The sequence below is a fragment of the Typopeltis vanoorti genome, chromosome 16 (genome assembly GCF_054136105.1).
Source record: "Typopeltis vanoorti isolate ZY-2024b chromosome 16, IOZ_Tvanoo_1.0, whole genome shotgun sequence".
NCBI classification, from domain to species: Eukaryota; Metazoa; Arthropoda; class Arachnida; order Uropygi; family Thelyphonidae; genus Typopeltis; species Typopeltis vanoorti.
The window spans coordinates 22,721,677-22,742,087 of record NC_143564.1 but is presented as its reverse complement, the minus strand read 5'-3'; the positions used below and the strand labels follow the sequence as shown (position 1 = coordinate 22,742,087).

Below are 20,411 nucleotides of genomic sequence, written 5' to 3'. Positions count from 1 at the left end.
ACATGATCAATTTGGTTTCTTGTATTGTTGTCCGGTGCAACCCAAGGTCAATTTATGTATTTCTTTATGCTTGAATTTACTTCCTTCAATGACAAAGTTGTTCATTTCACAAAAGGATACAAACATCATACCATTTTCATTTCGGTCTTCACAAGCCTCGAAACCTAAGGATTTTTCTTCTGCACATGACCTTTTACCCACTTTTGCATTAAGATTGCCAATGAGTATTATCATATTGTGTTTTGGAATAGAATTTATTACCTTTTGGAGTTAATAAAAGCATTCTTTTATTTCTTCATCTGCTTCATTAGTAGGTGCGTAAACCTGCACAACAGAAAGTTTGATAAATTTGGAATAGAACCTGGCTTTTATAATTCTCTGGTTTACTGGTTCCCATTCCATCAGGCTTTTGATTACTTTTGGGTTCAATATTAGCGCAACTCCTTTTTCATGCTTCTCCTCTGGTCTGGAGTACAGTATTGTCTTGTTGTCTTTAGTTATAAGTCTACCAAAACCAGTCCATCTGAGTTTGCTGATGCCTAAAATGTCTAACTTGTAATTGTCCATTTCATTTATTACCTGCTTAGTTTTTCCTACCTGGTACAGTGTTATGACATTCCATGACCCAATCTTTAAATCTCTTTTGTGGTTTCATAAGTGGCTCTTTCAAAAACAAGGGTTCTGAAAATTCCGTATATATGACACATCAAGGGTTCAAAGGTTTCCCCCTTGATGTGTCATATATACGTTATCCACATCAGACCAGTCTAGATAACTGGCTTCTGGGGTCTCAGAAGTCACGTCTGTAGCCAGGAGCACTTGTTCATCCAGATTTGCAGTTTCCATAATCAGATAATTTTTACAGGAAGGGGTGATTAGCCCTTTGGCCAACCCCCGAAGGGGACCTGGCTATACTGGGTCTCCATTTATTGCCTCTTATGATACACAGGAATGGCCAACCTTTGGCCAACCCCCGAAGGGGGACCCAGCTATACTGGGTCTCCATTTATTGCCTCTTATGATACACAGGAATGCAGTTGGGGTATTCTACTACCCACCCCAATATGGGGGTGGGTTGTGTAGTTACAGGTATTAATGCTTTTGTAAGAACTTACATTCAAAAACCACATTAGGACTGAATGGGATAACAGTATAAATGCTGAAGAAATATGCACAAGAGTTGGCAGTGCCCATGACCTGATTATTCAAGGCTTCCATTTTCGTAGTAAATGCATGATCTCTAATGAATGGAAGGAGAGCAGGATGACTCCATTATAGAAAGTGCAGCTAGGACTGATGCAAGAGTAGTCATCAGGATATTGGAAATGCCAGTTAGGAATTTTATTCAAAGGTTGGTTGATGGACTCCGATCCTCTAAATAAAGAGGAGCATATATCTTGCCTTAATAATCTACTCATGTTCTATAATAGTGTGGCAACAGATTTAGATAAGAAGTATTTGACAGGATTCCATATAGGAAATTGTTATGTAAACTCATAGGATTTGAAAAATAAACCTGTGGCATAATACTAGAATGGTAGCTGACATGTATCAGAAAGTGATGTATGGAGGTGCAGAGTCGAAAAGAATGAAAGTGACAAATGGTGTGCTATAGAGTTCTGTACTTGGGCCATTGTTGTTTAACTTATATATTAATTATGCTGGTGATAGCAGCAAGAGGGAGATATCTGTTTTAATGGTGATGCTAATTTGGGAAAGTGATAACGGGTGTAGTGAATGCAGAATATCTGAAGCCCAAACTTGAGCAGATTAATTCTGTGTTAATGAACATAAGTTAAATGTTTCTGAATGTAAGGTTATGCATTATTGACATCATAGGCCGAGTATCATATTAATGGGAATTTGCTGTATGTAGTCAGTAAAGCTGACTGTACCCCTTCAGGGAAGGAGTATAGTTGTGAGAATTCAAGTTGAGGAGCAATTTTGCTAAGGTGGTTATGGTGTCGCATTGAATAAATAGTGAAGAGTACATATAAGATAATGTACTCTTATATTAAGATAATAGAATGAAGATAATAAGCTACATCTGGACTATTGCATAGATATGGTCACCTGGGTTCCAAGGAGTTAGGGGTACAGTTAGCTTCAGTGAGGAATAGATAGAGGTCAGGGGATATTATATAAACATGCGAGCTAGTACGGGAATATTATAGCATATGTTTAATTGATATTTTGTCAATTATGGCAGGTAGAGATGAAACTTTGGTCACTCCTAGAAGCTGACTAAGGGAAGCATGTGAGATTTGAGTTCTTATCATGCATGTGGTGAGTGTGTGAAATGGATGATAAGTTACGTGTTGAAGATGTCTTCAGTTAATGTATTCAAAGAGAAATTTGATAAGTATTTAGTTCCGAATGACTAAAAATGTCCCTTCCTCAATGAGCCCCCTTGGATTCCTAGGAGGAATCATGATTATCATAATAATAATAACTAACTGAAGTAGTATATGATGGAAGAGACTTATCGTGCATGATCTGATTATCTGTCTGTAAATGAGGAGGTTTTTATACTTCCAGTTGGTGAGAATAATTATGTAGTTCTAATTTGGTGACAAATCATGTGGGAGCTTTGAATAAAAGGGTATATGTGGTACTGTAAGGCTGGTGATTATAATAGACTGAGAAGGCAGCATCAGCAAAATGACTTAGTTTAAAAACTGCATTTTGCCTTCTATATGTTCTGCTTTTTATACGTTGACATAAGAAACTGCACAGTTCAGGAATCAGCATTGCCTTGAGAAGTGATTAAAGGGCATCAGCAGTGCATGATAAGTCTGTCTGAAGTCTGTCTTAACTGATTAGGAGAGTGAGAAAGTCAAATTTGAATTGCAAAATAACAGTTATCAGAATGGTCCAAAGGAAAACTGAGAGAATTTATTTATTTTTTTATTATTATTATTATTGTTATTATTTTTGTTCCGGGCAACTCCAAGGAGTCGACAGACTCATCGAGGGAGGCCCTAACATCATGTCAAGAACAACTATTCAACATTCACACAGTATCTATCATACCCTGCCTTGAACTCATTCACGGTAATAGCACCCACAACAGACTCTGGAAGCTTATTCCACTCATTCACCACTCTCCGAGTAAAAAACCTAACTCTGACAGCGTTGTCAACCACGCTCCTGCCCAGCTTCCATGCATGGCCCCTAGTCCTCCCACCACCAGTCATATTTTCAAAAATATCTTCTGGATCAATCTTGTAGAAACCCTTCAGTAATTTGAATGTCTCAATCATATCACCCCTCCTTCACCTATCGTCCAATCTCTGCAACCCACAAATCTTCAACCTATTCTCATAAGGTTCATTCCACAGACCTTCTATCATCTTGGTCACTCTTCTCTGGATCCTCTCCACTTCCTCCCCATCACAAAGAAACCCTGGTGCCCATAACTGGGCACAGTAGTCCAGATGGGGTCTTATCAAGGCTCGATACAGAGGAACAACAACTTGTTTGTCTCTGCATGTTAAAGTATTTTTCAGAAGCCAAGTGATTTGATGAGCTGATTTGGTCACTTTTGCAATGTGCCCCCTAAACTTCAATTCCCTATCCACCAACACTCCCAAATCCCTGGCCTCATCAATCTCCTGGAGTACGGTTCCACCAATGCGATGTACTGCTGCTATACTTTTCACCCCAAAGTGCATAACCTTACACTTTGCCACATTAAATTGACATCCATTTTTCCTAGCCCAGTCCTCCAAACTATCCAAATCATCCTGTAACATTTTGACATCCTGTGCACTCACAATTGCTCTACCCAACTTTTCATCATCAGCAAACAAGTGAACACTTCCTCTCAAATCCTTTCCTATATCATTGATGAACAAATTGAAAAGCAGTGGTCCAAGAACAGAGCCCTGCGGCACACCACTAGTCACAAGCAGTCTTTTAGACTCCACTCCTGCATCAACCACTCTCTGGTATCTTTCCTTCAACCACCCTCCTATCCATCTTACCAACCCTATATCTATCCCCATCTGCTCCAGTTTACTGATTAGGGTTCCATGTGGTATCCTGTCAAAGGCTTTGGCAAGGTCCAGTAATATCACTGTAAACCCATTACCCCTATCCGGTTCAGCTGTCACTGTGTTATAGAACGTGAGCAAGTTACTGAGGCATGATCTACCCTTCACAAAACCATGTTGTTCCCCATACAATATCCCATTTTCATCTATCCAATCCTGTATTCTTTTCTTGACTAATTTCTCTAAGACCTTGACAATGATTCCTGATATGCTAATTGGTCAGTAATTTACAACAGCAGTCTTGGAACCACCTTTATGCAGTGGAACTATTTTCCCCTCTTTCCACCCCCTTCGGGACTAACCCAGACCCGAGACTCAAATTAAACAAAATGGTCAAGGGTACTGACAATTCTTTAGCTTCTTCTCGTACGACACGAGCTGGTATACCATCCAATCCCACGGATGTATTGACATTAAGGTTATGCAATATACTACTCACCTCCACTTCATTCACCACAATTCCCATATAATCTAATGGTTTATTCGTTTCTGCAATGTCACCACCTGGATGATATATACTTGCAAAGTGCTCACTCAGTAACTCAACTATATCAACTGATTCAGTTATCTCCCTACCATCGGCATTCTTTAAAATCATTCTGCCATGTACATTTTTCCTTTTACTTGCTACATATCTAAAAAACTGTTTAGGATTCTCTTTAGCCTGCATGGCCAATGTTCTTTCGTAATCCTTTTTTGCTTTTCTTACCACACTCGTTACCCTTCTGGCCTGCGCTTTATACCGTTCATGTGCCTGCCGGTCACCTTTCTCCTTAAATTCCCTCCATAGTTGTTTCTTTTTTTGCAGCTCAAGCTTAATGGTGTTATTCATCCATTTAACCCCTACTTGATTTATTATTCGGATTCTAGGTATACAGTCAGCCATTGCTTCATGCAAACACTTCTTAACTGCCTCCCATGCACTATCAACCTCTAGTCCTTGCAGTTGTACATGCCATGGCCCTGAACCAATCAAACTCCTAAGCCTGTCATACTTTCCCGCCCGATAATTCCACATGTAACCTGTCTTAATTGAAAATTCTACACCTTTAGCCGCCTCCCAAGTTAATACCCTATGATCACTCTCACCGATTGGTGGCAATGTGGTCATATTTGTTACAGCCAAATCCTCAGATGTAATTACTAGGTCAAGCACTCTCTGACCCCTAGTATTTGTCTTTACATGCTGTCGCAGATAGTTATCCCTTAATAACTGCATAAAATCCAATTCCTTCCTCCTGTGTGACCTCTCCTCACTCCAATCAATGCGACCATAGTTGAAATCTCCCATAATAATTACCCTCCTTCCACTCATTTCTTCTATTTGCTTGTGCATACTCTCTCACCACCATCTTTTCCATCACCTGGTCTATAGCAGCACCTAATTGTATATTTAGTTCTGCTATCCACAATCTCACACCAAATGGCCTCAAATGTGCTATTTTCTCTATCCTGCAATTCAACTTCTATTCTCCTTGGCTGTAGGTCATCAGCTATCATCAACAATACTCCTCCCCCCCATTTTATTTATTTTTGCTTTGTGGTGCAAGTAAAAAAAAAATAAAAAATTACCATTGAAGAAATGAAATGTTCATCTTTATGAAGATGTAGGAAAATATCTGATAGCCAATTGGTTGAATGATCACTTTAATAAGATATTGTTGTGTCGGAAAAAAACGATGAGTCGCTTTTTTTTCCCACCAAACATTAAGTTATCTCAGAAGGAATGGATAAGGACATGCTTATGCCTCCGGATGGGAAAAGACTAATGTCCCAAGAACATGTAAATATCCAAGTGTGTAAGCTCTGAACAGTGTTAAAATAACTCATGAGTTTAATAGAGAATAGTTGTAAATGAATTAGAATATAAAATCATGTATAAATTGCCAAGTAAATATATATAAGCTAGAGCATGTTTTAAGCCATATAAAAACAGTCCGTGGCCACGGCGTAAAATCGGCAGTTGCCGTATGCGTGACAACACCGCCGAGTGAGGGAGCTGTTTTGAGGTATAAAGGTTTCGGTGGGGATTCGAATCGCTCTCTTGTCTGTTGTCTCCGGGTTTCATCGGCACCTAGTTTCCTGTCGGAGAGCTGTGTAGAGCTTGATACCACATGTAGCAAGAATCCCTCCTTGCTATGTATGCTACGTGGGCCAAGGCTGCAACTGTAGTGTATTCAGATCCATAAGAAGAAAGAGCCACTGATGAGATCAACGTCAGTGTTCAAATCTGTGTGTGAGTGTTTTTGGTTCGTATGGAAACAAAGGAATAGCAAGGCCGCCATCAGTGAAGACACTGTAAGCAGACCAGAATATCCAGTTCAAGGCAAGAATGGTAAGCATAAGATTTTCTTATGTTAAATGTTCGATTAAAGTAACCGTGGGGTAAGGAAGCAGAAGTTAAGGAAACATGCTATTTCCGTGTGGTGCTATAAGAACAGTCTGCGATTTGGACACTTTTGTCTGCGGTTGAGAAGAAAGCATATTAGGCTCCAGGCGAACAGGAGGCCGAGGCCCGAACTGTTTGTGTGATTTAGGAACAGTTATATTATATGGTCAGAATGTAATTAAATGTTAGCTAAAGTTTTGGAGGGAGGATTAAGTGAGAATAAGAAGTATTACTTTAGAGATGTTCATGTCAGAATTATTGAGTTGTCTTGTGTATATATGCAATATTACATGTGTGATAATATTAGGTAACTTAGTTATAAGAGTCTGAGAATAGATGTACATATAGAAGTGAGAAATTTATGTCAAGTAAGGGACTATAACATAGAAGTTTTGGATGTGATTAATTAAGTAAAGTGAACTCAGACTCTTTTAAGATTAAGGATTTGATTAACATGTATACTTGTCTTTGTGCCATAATAAATGTGTTTCTTTATATACAATCAAATGAGTTTGTCATCCTTTCTGCGGATTGAGCTACCATTTGAAAACTTACGTACCGTGCATTAAGGGTGAAACCAATAGTGGTATAAGAATCAGGACCACGACTGCATGCCTCATGATCCCTACATTTTCTTTAAGTATTCTTGGATAATGTATCAGAGTTTAGTTGCCGGCTGGCACAGTCTTTAATCAATACAAATTTGTCGGCAAATGAATATCTGATATTAAGTGATACAAAAATTTAATGTTAACTGTAAAGTTAAAGTAAAGACAGTTAGAGATATAACAATAAGGCAGTCACATAGTCACACAGACCACACAGAATGTATAAAAACAACAATATAACAATATAAATTCTAGGCAGTCCATTAGCTCTTTGGATACTGAGGAGCAGCCAAACAAAAGGTTATAGGTATATGAATTAGCGATATTGAAGCTATTTCAACAGCTCACTTTCAAACATAGTTGTAGGATTGAATGAGATATTGGCATATATGTTGAATGAATGTGCAGGAAGATTAACTTGTTATGACCTGTTTCCAGAGGCAAGTAAATAGCACTGTTATCCTCTGTTGAGGATAATATAGCTTTCTTAAAGTAAGTCTTACTTATATATCTATTCTTGTTTTCTAATAGCAGAATTTAATAATGGAGAATTAATATACTATGATGAGTCTTTTGACTCCATGGAGGCCTGAATAATAATAATAATAATGATACTGATGAATTTTTGCCTAAACATTTGCCAGAATGCAAAGAAATGGATATTCCAAATAGGTTTGTGACATGAATTAGAGAGTATAACTTGCATATTAATAATATTTCAGATGGTGTGGAGGAGAGTATCCTATTAGTTCATTCTAATTCTTTGATCAATGTATGATTGCTAATGTCAGTTTATGCATTTTTAGACTGAGTATATTGCTGTACAGCATAGTATTATTATTAACATCTGACCTCCATGGAGTCAAAGTACTCATGAGAGGTCCATACTCTCTCATGCAAAAATATCATCGAAACCGTGTCTTAAACCCATTCATAGTTTCTGCACTCACCACTTGCTCTCCATGCAAAGAACCTGATTCTCACTCCCTTGCTCTCACACTCCTTATACAGCTTTCAAGGATGGCTTCTTGTTCTACTCTTCTCTCTCTCTCTCTCTCTCTCTCTCTCTCTACTCTAAAAAAAAAATCTCCTCCACATTAATCTGGTAACAAACCCTCACCAACTTATGTCTCAATCATACCCCCTCTCCTTCTATTCACAATGCTCTGCAAATTGCATTTCCCCAATCTCCTCATATCTGACATTTCATAGACCTGATACTGACTTAGTAAACCTTTTCTGAAAACCTTTTCCAATACCTGCTCATCCTCTTGAAAGCTGGGTGACAAAATCTACTCACAGTAGTCCATATGTGACCTGATCAAAGTGTTATACAAGGGAACCATAACCTCTTTGCTTCTGCATGTCAATGCCCTTCCCATTATTGCTATAATACATTCTGATGTTCTTACAATTTTAACAGTGTCATCCTTCTAAACTTCAACTCTCTGTCCACCATCACTCCCAGATCATGTTAATAGAAATTTGCTGCAAGGTGTTCAGAGAAGCTGGAGACATGGGATTAGGTTGAAAAGAAAGTTTAGAGACCACATCAGTAAGTTAAGTCATCACATTGGATAAATATGGTGCTTTTTGGGGGGGATGGTATGCAATGATATGACATGCTGTCACCCTTTATTAACAGTGACACATCAATGTGGTATTCTTTTAATTTTCAACTTTTCCTACTAGCCAATAATGCATATCAGCACCTATGGTATGACAAAAAAAAAGCACTGGATAAATGTAATATTGAGGAGAATGTTAGCTTGTGGGAATATGGAAATTATTCTCCCACTTGACTAGATTTTGTTAAGATTGCATCTGGACTTCTGTGTGCAGATATGGTCTATATTTTGTGAAGATGAGGAGATAGTTGAAAAGATCCAGCAATGTGTAACCAAGTGATATCTGGCCACTACAACAATCACAGCATCAAATGGTAATCCATTTCACACATACACCATAAGAAAACCTTTTATTACACAGTTCCTAACAAATCATTACACGGCTTCTAAAGTTAATCCTCTCCTCCCCTGCCATAAACTAAAAAATCTCATTTGTATCTATACAGAAAGAGCCTTTTACCAACTTGTATTATGGCAAAGAGATCAAATATTTGCCATAAAAAAGTTGGTAAAAGGCTCTTCAGTATAGACACAAATGAGATTTTTTAGTTTATGACAGGGGAAGAGAGGATTAACCTTAGAAGCTGTATAACGATTTGTTAGGAACTGTGTAATCCAAGGTCTTCTTATGGTGTACGTGTGAAATGGGTTACCATTTGATGCTGTGATTGTATCTTTGGTTAATATGTGCAGTGAGAGAGAGAGAGAGAGAGAGAGAGAGAGAGAGAGAGAGAGAGAGAGAGAGAGAGAGTGATATATGATGGATATTTAGTTATTGTATGACTAGAAAGGAGCCCTTATTAGATGATTCCTTATACTCCTTAGAGAAACCTTAATAATAATAACAGTGATGGTAATATTTGGATTTATAAGGGAATTTTTCTTTCTAAGTGTGTTTATCTATTCTCACATGGAGAGTGGAGATGGTATCCTTTTACAGAACAGACAAATGTCCACAGAATGCATTAATAGGCATGATAGACTATGGCAATATCATTTACAGCCCTATCATGGGGAAAATTTGAAAGTTTGTAAGAAGCAAGGTTACTTGTCTATGGGGATGCATTTCTAGCTCGCCTCGTGGTGCACCCTGGATCATGCTAAAGAACTAGAGCGACTGGTGGCCAGACCATTGTGCAATCTCCTGACCATACTTACACATGGAAACCCAAAACTTTCACAACAGTTCTTCGAATCAGCTGATAAGGAATATTGGACATAATATCCGTATCTTCCAGTTAAATGTTGAGGGTATTAGTGCATCAAAATGTCAATGTCTTTCTAAACTTCTACAAGAAAAAAACGTCGATCTACTTATCATTCAAGAATCACATATTGAAACTGAAGATCATGTTAAATCTAGAGCAATAATCCCTGACTACGACATTCTCAGGATTATTTACACTCGTAGCCATGGCAATATAACATATGTCCGAAATGGTATTGAGAATGCTGTACTGATATCTTCTTCGACTGATGACGAAATCCATAAGATCACTGTTAAAATAGCATACATTATGATTGTGAATGTATATAAACCACCTGCATCTGTTTGGCAAAATGATGTTCTACAGATATACTCCCACCCAACGGTGTACTCTGGGGACTTCCACAGTCATCATACTTCTTGGAAATACGATTGGAATGATCAAAATGGGGAAATATTAGCTGAATGGGCAGATCAACACCGTCTTTACTTGGTTTTTGATGCCAAGGAAAAAGGCACCTTTAAATCAAGAGCCTGGAATAAGGAATATAACCCAGATTTGACATTTATCTCCACTGATAGTGAAAATCAGCCTCTACAGGCTTTCAGACATATTCCCTAGGTTTTTCCAAATAGTCAGCATCATCCCATCTTTATGGAATTAGGAGCCCAAATTCCAGTGATAACATCATTTCCTAGACCAAGATGGAATTTCCAAAAAGCCAACTGGGAAAACTTCACTGCGGATCTAGATGCACGCCTTAGAAGAATTCTCCCAACTTACAAAAACTATACACGGTTCACTGGAATAGTTATAGTGGTGGCAAAAATACACATTCCTCGAGGTTACCGAAAAGAATATATGCCTGGATGGACCAATGAAAGCGAATTCCTGTATTGGGCATTCCTTGAAAGTAAGGATCCTGAGATAGGATAGGAGAACTGCTCCATAGTCTCAACGCTGCTCCTAGGGAAAAGTGGATTCAAATAACTGAAAACACAGATTTTAAACACTCTAGTAGAAAAGCTTGGTTGCTACTTAAAAATCTTGGTTCAAGCCCCTCTGCACAAAAGAAATCTCCTCTTGTCGATCTGAATCAGATAGCTGCTCATATTGTTTCTCTTTCTAGATCTCCGATGGATAAAGAACATACCAAAGAGGTAAAATGCAAACTAAAGGCTATGAAGTCTGTAACTCAAAAGAATCAACAATTCTCTTTGCCTTTTTCCTGTGAGGAAATATCCTCGCCGCTTCAAAATATCAAAATGGGGAAGGCTGTTGGATTTGACAATGTTCATAATGAACTCCTGATGCGCTGTGGACCTTATGCAAGATCGTGGCTGGCTAAGTTCTTTAATGATATACTTGAAAGTGGCTGCGTTCCTAAAGAATTTAAAAGGACAAAAATCATTGCTGTATTAAAACCAGGTAAGCCAGCAGACAGAACTGAAAGCTATCGCTCCATAGCCCTTTTAAGTGCAACCTACAAATTATTGAAGAGACTAATATTGAACAGGATCAGTGATAAAATTTTGGAACTTGTCCCAATAGAACAAGCAGGGTTCAGAAGAGATCGCAGCTGCACAGATCAAGTTCTCAGCTTAACAACCTACATTGAAGCAGGATTTCAAAGATGCCTGAAGACTACTGCAATCTTTATTGACTTAACAGCGCTTACGATACTGTTTGGAGGGAGGGACTCATATATATAAATTTCTTAAGGTCATCCCATGTAAAATATTGGGTCATCTCCTAAACAACTTACTGTGTGATCGATATTTCAGGGTAGTCACCAGAGGAAGCATCAGTAAACAGAGAGTAATTAAGAATGGATTACCTCAGGGCTCAGTGCTCATACCACTGCTTTTTAGCCCTTTACATCGCAGATATTCCTGAAACAGCCAGCAGGAAGTTTGCTTATGCAGATGATCTAGCTTTGGCGATCAGTGACAAGTCTATCAAAAGAACTGAAGAAATATTGACAAATGATCTGTCGGCTTTATGGCAGTTCTATAAAAAATGGAGATTAACACCAAATTCTGGTAAAACTGAATATTCTTGCTTTCACCTGAACAATAGTCTTGTAAATCAAAAACCAGAGATATATGCTGATGGAACATTAATTTCGTTTAATCCGACACCTAAATATCTGGGAATAACTCTGGATAGAACTCTGACATATAAACAGCATATAATTAATATCGCTGCTAAAGTTTGCACCAGAAATAACATAGTTCAGAAGCTTTGTGATACTATATGGGGATCAAGTGCCACAACTCTGCGGTGCACTGCAATGGGTCTAGTTTACAATGCAGCAGAGTATGGTGCTCCTGTCTGGCTTAATAGTTACCATGTCAATAAACTAGATACTCAACTTAACTCTGTTATTAAACTCTGTGTTTAATAAAAGGTTGCATTAGGAGTACATCCTTACAATGGCTCTTCACTTTGAGCCATATTGCTCCTCCGGAACTGCGACGACAAGAAGCCTTGCTTTGTGAACATAAAAGAATTTTAAATAACCAAAATCTCCCAATACATGAATTTATTCCAGATGCATTATCCAATAGACTAAAATCCAGAAGACCTGCCATAAAAACCGCCCGTAATCTTCTTAGCCAGAATGACAGTATGGTGAGTAGGGGATGTACTGTGGTACCAAGCAGTATCACCTGAAGTTCGTAATCGCATAAACATCTTCCAAAAACCATCTGGATTTGACCTGCCCAGGAATATATGGATGATGGCTAACAGGATTTGTACAGGCCATGGTGTATGTGGAGACTTACTTTCAAAGTGTGGTAAGATACCAAATCCCCACTGTCCCTGTGGAACCGAGACCCAAACTATTTACCATATAGTATGGGAATGCGAGCTGACAGCATATCCAGGTGACTTTAAGGATATCTTTGACCTATCCCCAGAGGTGATCAACTGGATCAAAAACCTAAATGTTAAAATATGACTAATCTTCTGTCTGATGCTTGTCATAAATTTCATATTTGTATTTGCCTGAATGTATACTTTTTTTTTAAATCATATGTGTATCTTATCTATACTCATGTGTATTATATTTTATTGCCTTTTAACCATGTGTACAAGCCATATGATAAATAAATAATAAATGTGAGTATCATTTATATCTAATAGTCAATGACTAACTATTAGATATAAAATGCAAAGAAAGACTGGATGGAATGAAAAATTTTTGTTAGCAGAGACAGCAGATTAAAATTTTAATGTTATTTCCTGTTTCTGATTGATGTTTTGTTTTCTGAAATGTTTGGTAGTTGAAAATGTCCATTTATATAATTGCTTCTCTAATTAAAAAGCTCATAAAAGTTATTTTTTTGTTTCATTTAGGTGCTGGTCGTGGAATTGTAATTAATACTGGTGATCGTACTATTATGGGACGTATAGCAAATCTGGCTTCAGGTCTGGAAATGGGAGATACACCTATTGCAAGAGAAATTGCTCATTTCATTCATATCATCACTGGTGTAGCAGTGGTTTTGGGAATATCATTCTTTTTTATTGCCTTTATTCAAGGTTATCACTGGCTTGATGCTGTCATCTTTTTGATAGGTATAATTGTAGCCAATGTGCCTGAGGGTCTGTTGGCTACTGTAACTGTGAGTATCATTCCTATTAATTTATGAATAAAAACATTTTGTAATATGTTTATAAGGTATACTAGGACTCACTCTGCCAAATTCAGAGGTTGATTTCTTGGATAACTTTAAACAAAAAAATATGGCAATATTACTTTTGTATTGGGGGTGGGGATAAGAATATGTAAAAGGCATTTTAAAATTAAAGTTATAAAATTTTAAAATGGAAAATCAGTTATTTAAGATATATCAATAAAGCTCTTATAATAGTAGCTTAAAATGGCTTCCTACTTGGACTGCATTGTTCAAAATAGCATGCCCAAGTGTTTTGAAATTTCATGCAGTATGTGGTTGTATTGCCCAAATGTATTCAAAATACTTTGGACAATACAAGAAAATAACATGCTCCCCACAAAAATTGTAAATAAATAATTTAGTTCCACAACAAAGGCAGTACGTGAAGACAATGACCAAAAAGAAGAGATCAAAATAAGATTGTCAGAGTACTCACAATGATGTGTTTCATACTGCTTATAATGGTGTTCAGGAGCTCAGTTGGTAATAACAATCATTACTCCTGCAAAGCTCTAAGTCCCTCAAGGTTTTTATGTGTGTGTGTGTGTGTGTGTGTGTGTGTGTGTGTGTGTGTGTGTGTATGGGAGTTGGGGGGGGGTGTTAAGAGCAGCAACACATCTACTTAGAACATCCCAGACATGCTCAATAGGATTAAGGTCAGGAGACCTGGCTGGCCAGTACATGTGTACGATAGTCTCTTCTTGAAATGTTGGTCCACAAGTTTCACTAATGAAGATGAGCATTATCCTTGTAGGATAAATGTCTCCCCTATCACACCTGCATACCGACAAACATCCAGGACCTTGTCTCAATAGGTTGCAGCATTCATGGTTCCACATACAGGTTGGTGCATCCACTCAATGAGATGCCTCCCCAAACTATCACACCCCCTCCACCATAATTATTATTATTATTATTACATGACACCTCCAAGGAGTCCAATGACTCATCGAGGGAGGGCACCTACTCCACAACTCTCCATCTCCACCACTCAAATCCACCAACAATAATGAACTATAACTACCATCATCATCATCTTCACCAATGCCAACGCAACAACAGAACATGAAACATGATAACAAGTGAATCAAGATTTTGCAGAAAAGTTCTGTATGCTTATATGAGGAACAATCAAATCAACCTTGATAATTAGCTGACCTGGTTGGCCCAGTGATTAATATATCTGCTCTCCAGGCTACAGGTTCAAATCTCGCCACGGATGTCTGTGATGGCTTTCTGTCGGGAGATTTCATTGCCTAATATGACACAGTTTTCCTGCTTACTGGAGACCTGAAGTGGCTCAAAAATTCTGATCTCTAGAACAGAGTTTCTAGGCCATGTAAAAAATAAATACAATATATATATATATATATATATATAAAGAATAATTAATATCCTTAGCCCACTCAAACTCTGAAAACTGCATTTTAAAGTGAGTAAACACCTCATCTAAATAGCTCACCCATGCTTTACAACTTTTTGTGGGTGGGAGTCGCATTAAAAAATAAATAAATAAAATTTGACAATAAAAACTTTTTACCAGGATCTGTTATATCCATACAAAGTAAGATGACTTTTGTTAGTTCTTTTTGCACATTTTGCTAAGATATCTTCTTCATATATTTACAAAAAATCATTCTCAAGTGATATATAAAATTTATACTTTTCAGATGATCAGTAATTATTTGGACTTTCCATCCCATGTCTCTGTTTGGATTATGTACTATATTAGCACATGCACATACATATCGGTTAATTCTGTTTTTTTTTTTTGCTTGTTGTTTGTTTTTTTCTGCTACTGTATGAGCTTTCATTAGAGCAGATGCATTGATTTTATCAACACATTCATGCTTTATTTTACACCTACTTTTTCTTCATCCCCTTGCCTTCAATTCACTTGTATTCAGCTTATGCTCGGCACACTCGCTCTGCTCACCATCCATGAGGGCCTTTACAATGATTGTAATTAAGATATTTCCAATTTGTAAGGACATAAACATGCTGCACCTCTCGATGCAGTAGGGACAGAAACTTCAATTTCCTGATTATTTTCCAGGATTGTTGTCAAATTCCAATCATCTTGTTCAGCCCAACAATCAAGCAGCTCACGGCTCCAACTAAGATCATAGAAGTTGTCCATCTGACCTGTGTACACTGGTTAATAGACCGAGAACCCTTTTAACAGAAATCAATTTTGCATCAAATGATGCAACAAACAGTTATGATTACAAACAAAGAAATGAACGTTAGATGGAATTCGTTCCATACAGCAAGATACCATTTGCCTATCCACTCTGGATGACCAATGTGGAGATCTGGATGACCAATTTTGTGGACTGTTATAACTTAATATGACTGATCTACCAGCCAAGGAATTGATCATTAAGATGTATTTCTACTACTTATGAATATAAGGATTCCATCATGTTGGAAGAAACCACATTAATACAATGTGACCAAAGGAACATCATTTTATAGTAGCAGCAATTCATTTGGAAGAAATCATAGATATTCTTTTGAATGACTAACCAGGTTTGACTCAGACCTTTTTTTGTTATTATAAAGAAGCACATCCATAAGGACCGTGAAAAGTTTGTACATTACTTGAATAATCACCATCCAAAAATCAAATTACAAAAAGAAAAGGACGATATACCATTCCTAGATATCCTTGTCAGTAAAAACAATGTTGTTTACAGAAAAGAAACCCACAGGGGCTGGTATTTACATGCACATTCTTTCATCACCACCAACAAAAATTTGGTATTATCAGAACCTTAAAAAATAGAGCTATAAATATACTCAAGAATGAGAAATTAAAAGAAAAGAACAACTTCAAATCCTATTTGGTCAGTTCCTCCAAAATAGCTTCTCAAAGAAGTTACCAAAGAAACTTTCATTTTCTGATGAATTGTCCCGTGAAATGAATTACAAAAACACAGTCTCCTTACCATATGTTGAAAATACATAAAAAAAAAAAAAAAATAGCCAAATTATTTAAATTAATCAGCATTGGAATTGCTTTCATCCAATTAACAACTTACAAAGTTTTCTACGTTTCTCCTAAAGACAGTGTTTTGTTCTATGAACATCCTGGGATACTTCAGGATGGTATACGAGATTCCTTGTTCTTGGGGAAAGGTGAATGTGGGTCATACTGGGAAAAGTTTCAAAATCTAAAAGTAACATGTAATTGATGTTGAAAACGAGAGAAAGAAGAAGAAGAAATGGACTCATTGCACACATCCTCACAGAACATCATCAGCTTGGCAAGCTTCCTCTGCCTTACTTAGAAGAGAATAGTTTCATCAGAATGGTCAAGGAGTCTTGAGGTCATTTGCTCACACAGGACGCTAAATGGAAACCAAGGACTTATACTTAATAACATCTGAAAGTCATTAATCAGTGTATGTGATATTCGTGAACTCTCTTCTGCCAGCAATCATGCACAGTTTACACAACAATGTATAGACTGTGTTAATGTGCCTAATGATACATGGGATTAAAGCTATCAGTCCAGTATTTTTCAATTTGTAGAAATATCAGCTGTTGTAAACATTTAGTTTTTTATTTGTGTTAAATATCTTCCTGAAGTTGCTGTCAGCCATAAAGATAGCAAAATATGTCGAATAAACATTCAGTTTTAATGAATAAAAAAGTCTACTAGTCAAACCTGTTTTATCATTTGAATTTGATATAAACTGCTCATAGTGAATTACTTAAAAAGTCATAGATAAATGTTACTTAATGCATTAAGCTTCCGAAGATTTGGGAAACACTCATCACCAGAGTTCCCACCTTACATTCCAGGCCACCTACTACTACCCTTAGAGGGCGCTCTACCTAGATAGGACTTTAGTGTCACCCACGTGGTTAGTCTTAGTATTGTTTGTTTATTTGTGCATATGTTACATTAATTTTTTTGTAATCCCCGTAGATATCTTAGTGACTAGGACGAAATATAGGAAGTATTAAAGTCTATTTTAATTCTTTTTGAGTGTTGTAAAAAATCCATTAAGCCTCCAACATGAATAAGTTGATAATAGAAGATGCATACTGTTCACTAAAGCAATTTTGAAAGTTACCATCCATGGCAACTTGAATATTCCTTTCTAACCATACATGTGAATTGTGAGCATTATTGACCATCACAGATTAATCAGGCCTCATCAAGATATAGCGATGCAGTTACAAAATTTTATCTCTGTTCTGTATGATCTCCAGTTTCGTAGAGTTAAATATTCTGTACGTAACAGATAGAGGCCTTTTTCATGTAATGTTCTACATACATGAAAAAATTATTGTATCTCTGTACCGAGCCTTGATATGAACTCATCTCGACTACTGTGCCCAGATTTGGTCACCTCGGTTCCTTCTTGATGGGGAGGAGGTGGAGAGGATCCAGAGGCGAGTGACTAAGATGATAGCAGGTCTATGGAATGAACCATATGAAAGCAGGTTGAGGATTTGTGGGTTGCAGAAACTGGTTGATAGGCGGAAAAGGGGAGATATGATTGAGACATTCAAATTACTAAAGGGATTCTATAGGATTAATTCAGAGGATATTTTTGAGATCAGAACTGGTGGTGGGAGAACTAGGGGACACCTATGGAAGCTGGGTAAGAGTGTGGTTAGCAGGGGTGTTAGAGCTGGGTTCTTTACTTTTAGAGTGGTAAATGAGTGGAATAAGCTGCCAGAGTCTGTTGTGGGTGCTATGATGGTGAGCAAGTTCAAGGCAAGATATGATAGATACTGTGAGAATGTCATATAGTTGTGTGGACATGATGTTTAGGGCCTCCCTCGATGAGTCTAAGGACTCCCTGGAGTCGCTTGAAATAATAATAATAATAATACTCTTGTTTTTCAGAACACCTAGATGCATCAAAATCCGTTGCATATTTACATGAGGACTTTACTATACAGCAGAGGATTTTCTCATTGCATGATCAAATGAAATATGAATTTTTAAGAAATGTTCCTCTCTCACTCTCTTTCTCTCTCTCTCGCAGTTTCTGAAACTCTGCTTAACATGTTAATTCTTCGAGGTTGGAAAATGACACTGTTTCCATCACAGAATACATAAACATGCACTATATTGTCATAACAAAACATAAAGGACTTAGTGAATTCAGTATGCAAAATACATTCAGTATTAGATTCTTGACCATAGGAAGATTTTTTATTCTTAAAAAAACGTGGTGTTGACAGTGGGTTGTGATGGAGAGCGTCCTCCTGTAGTGAGTTCCTAGATTTCCTTAGAAATGTCACATAATATCATATTCATATCTTTCCTTGAAAGATCAGGTTTTCACTTTAAAACATATAGTTGAGAAATCATGAGAATATAACAAGGATGTGTTTTAAGTTTGTATTTCTGAAAACAGACATAGACAAGGTACCAAGAGAGAAGCTGTTCAAAATGCTACAATCATATGGTGTAAATGGTACATTATATCTAGCAATACATAATCTATGTATGAGTTTTAACTCAGCAGTTAGAATTGAAGGAAGTACAGGAAGATGGTTAAATCAGGTGAGATAAGTGTTAACATCATGACTGCTATTCATCATTTGTGTATTACATTATTGGAGGTTAGCAGGATTTTTTCTCCCATCAACTTTGGTTTTTCATCCCACCTACAGGTAAATAAATTGACCATGAAAACACATCATTCATAGACAAAAAATACTATTAGTGAGTGTTAGGTTACATTGTGTGCTGATGATAGTAGTAGGAGAATTAAGTAGGGGGGAGATAGTGAGTAATATATAATGCCCTCCTGTGACGAGTCCATTGAGGTGTCACATAATAATAATAATAATAAGGGGATTCAGGTTCAAGGTTATATTGTGAATGGTCATGTAATTTAGCACTCGTGTAAAACTGGTGAGTTTTATTGTGTTTTTTCATTAGAAAATTAGTGTTTTTACATTTAAGGAGTTCAAAACAGCGTACCTTTCGTTTGGATTCCCCATGGATTCTATTCATGTTATCGTTGAATTTTTTGATTTGGTTTCGTTTGCGTGTTGTAAAGGCTTTATCTAGCTAATATTGACCATTCTGTCCAAAAGTGACCATATATCTTGGTCTAAAGTACTAGAGATATCATCATAAATCTGATAACATTCTAAATCTATTTGGCTTAATCTATTAAGCTATATAACGACTGCATGCCTGAGGCCATCCTACCAGCCCTAACATTCTCTATTCTAGCTGCTATAGTACACCTCTCTCTTCAGTTTGACCACTCCAGTTTCCCTGATCCTGACTGTGATTTCCATTCTCACCTGGCTCATCCTCACCTTTATGCATTCCATCACCTGGTGCTGCTGCAACCACATCTTCAACCTCATATCCATCTTCCTCCTGCTGTACAATCTGTTGATTTATGCTATCCTGTTTCACAGGTAGACTCTGATCATTTGCTACATTAACTTCTTGACTCTGTGCCTTCTCAGAAAACAATAGCCTTTCTAAATGCCCAACACCAAACCCACTCCAATGTAATCCATCGGTTTTATACCATTTGAACTTCCCTTCAAATTCACTCCACAGATTTACAAATTGAACCCCTTTTGCCTCACACAACTCAACCATCTTACCATTCATTATCTCTGCTCTCCTTCTCAATTCGCTGTTATCATATATGGGCAACATACCTATGACTTTCTCAACAACACTATTCTTCTTTACCTGCTACAACGACTTCCTCAGGTTTCTATCAACATTCTTCTTCTCCCCAACTAATTCATTTTGCCCACGACTACGACGAATTTTGATGCCCGGTATTTCCTTTTATGCAATTCATCAGTTATATAAAGTGCAAAATATGCTTT

At 37.2% G+C, this 20,411-nt stretch overlaps 1 protein-coding gene across 1 annotated transcript in view; it reads left to right on the top strand.

The window, feature by feature from the left end:
- LOC150097890 (sodium/potassium-transporting ATPase subunit alpha-like) overlaps positions 1-20,411 on the top strand; it is a 397,473-nt gene that overhangs the window by 103,908 nt on the left and 273,154 nt on the right. The window contains exon 7 of the mRNA XM_090406625.1: positions 13,252-13,520. Within this exon, the coding sequence (XP_090262751.1) occupies positions 13,252-13,520 (269 nt within the window). The remainder of the gene's footprint in view (positions 1-13,251; positions 13,521-20,411) is intronic.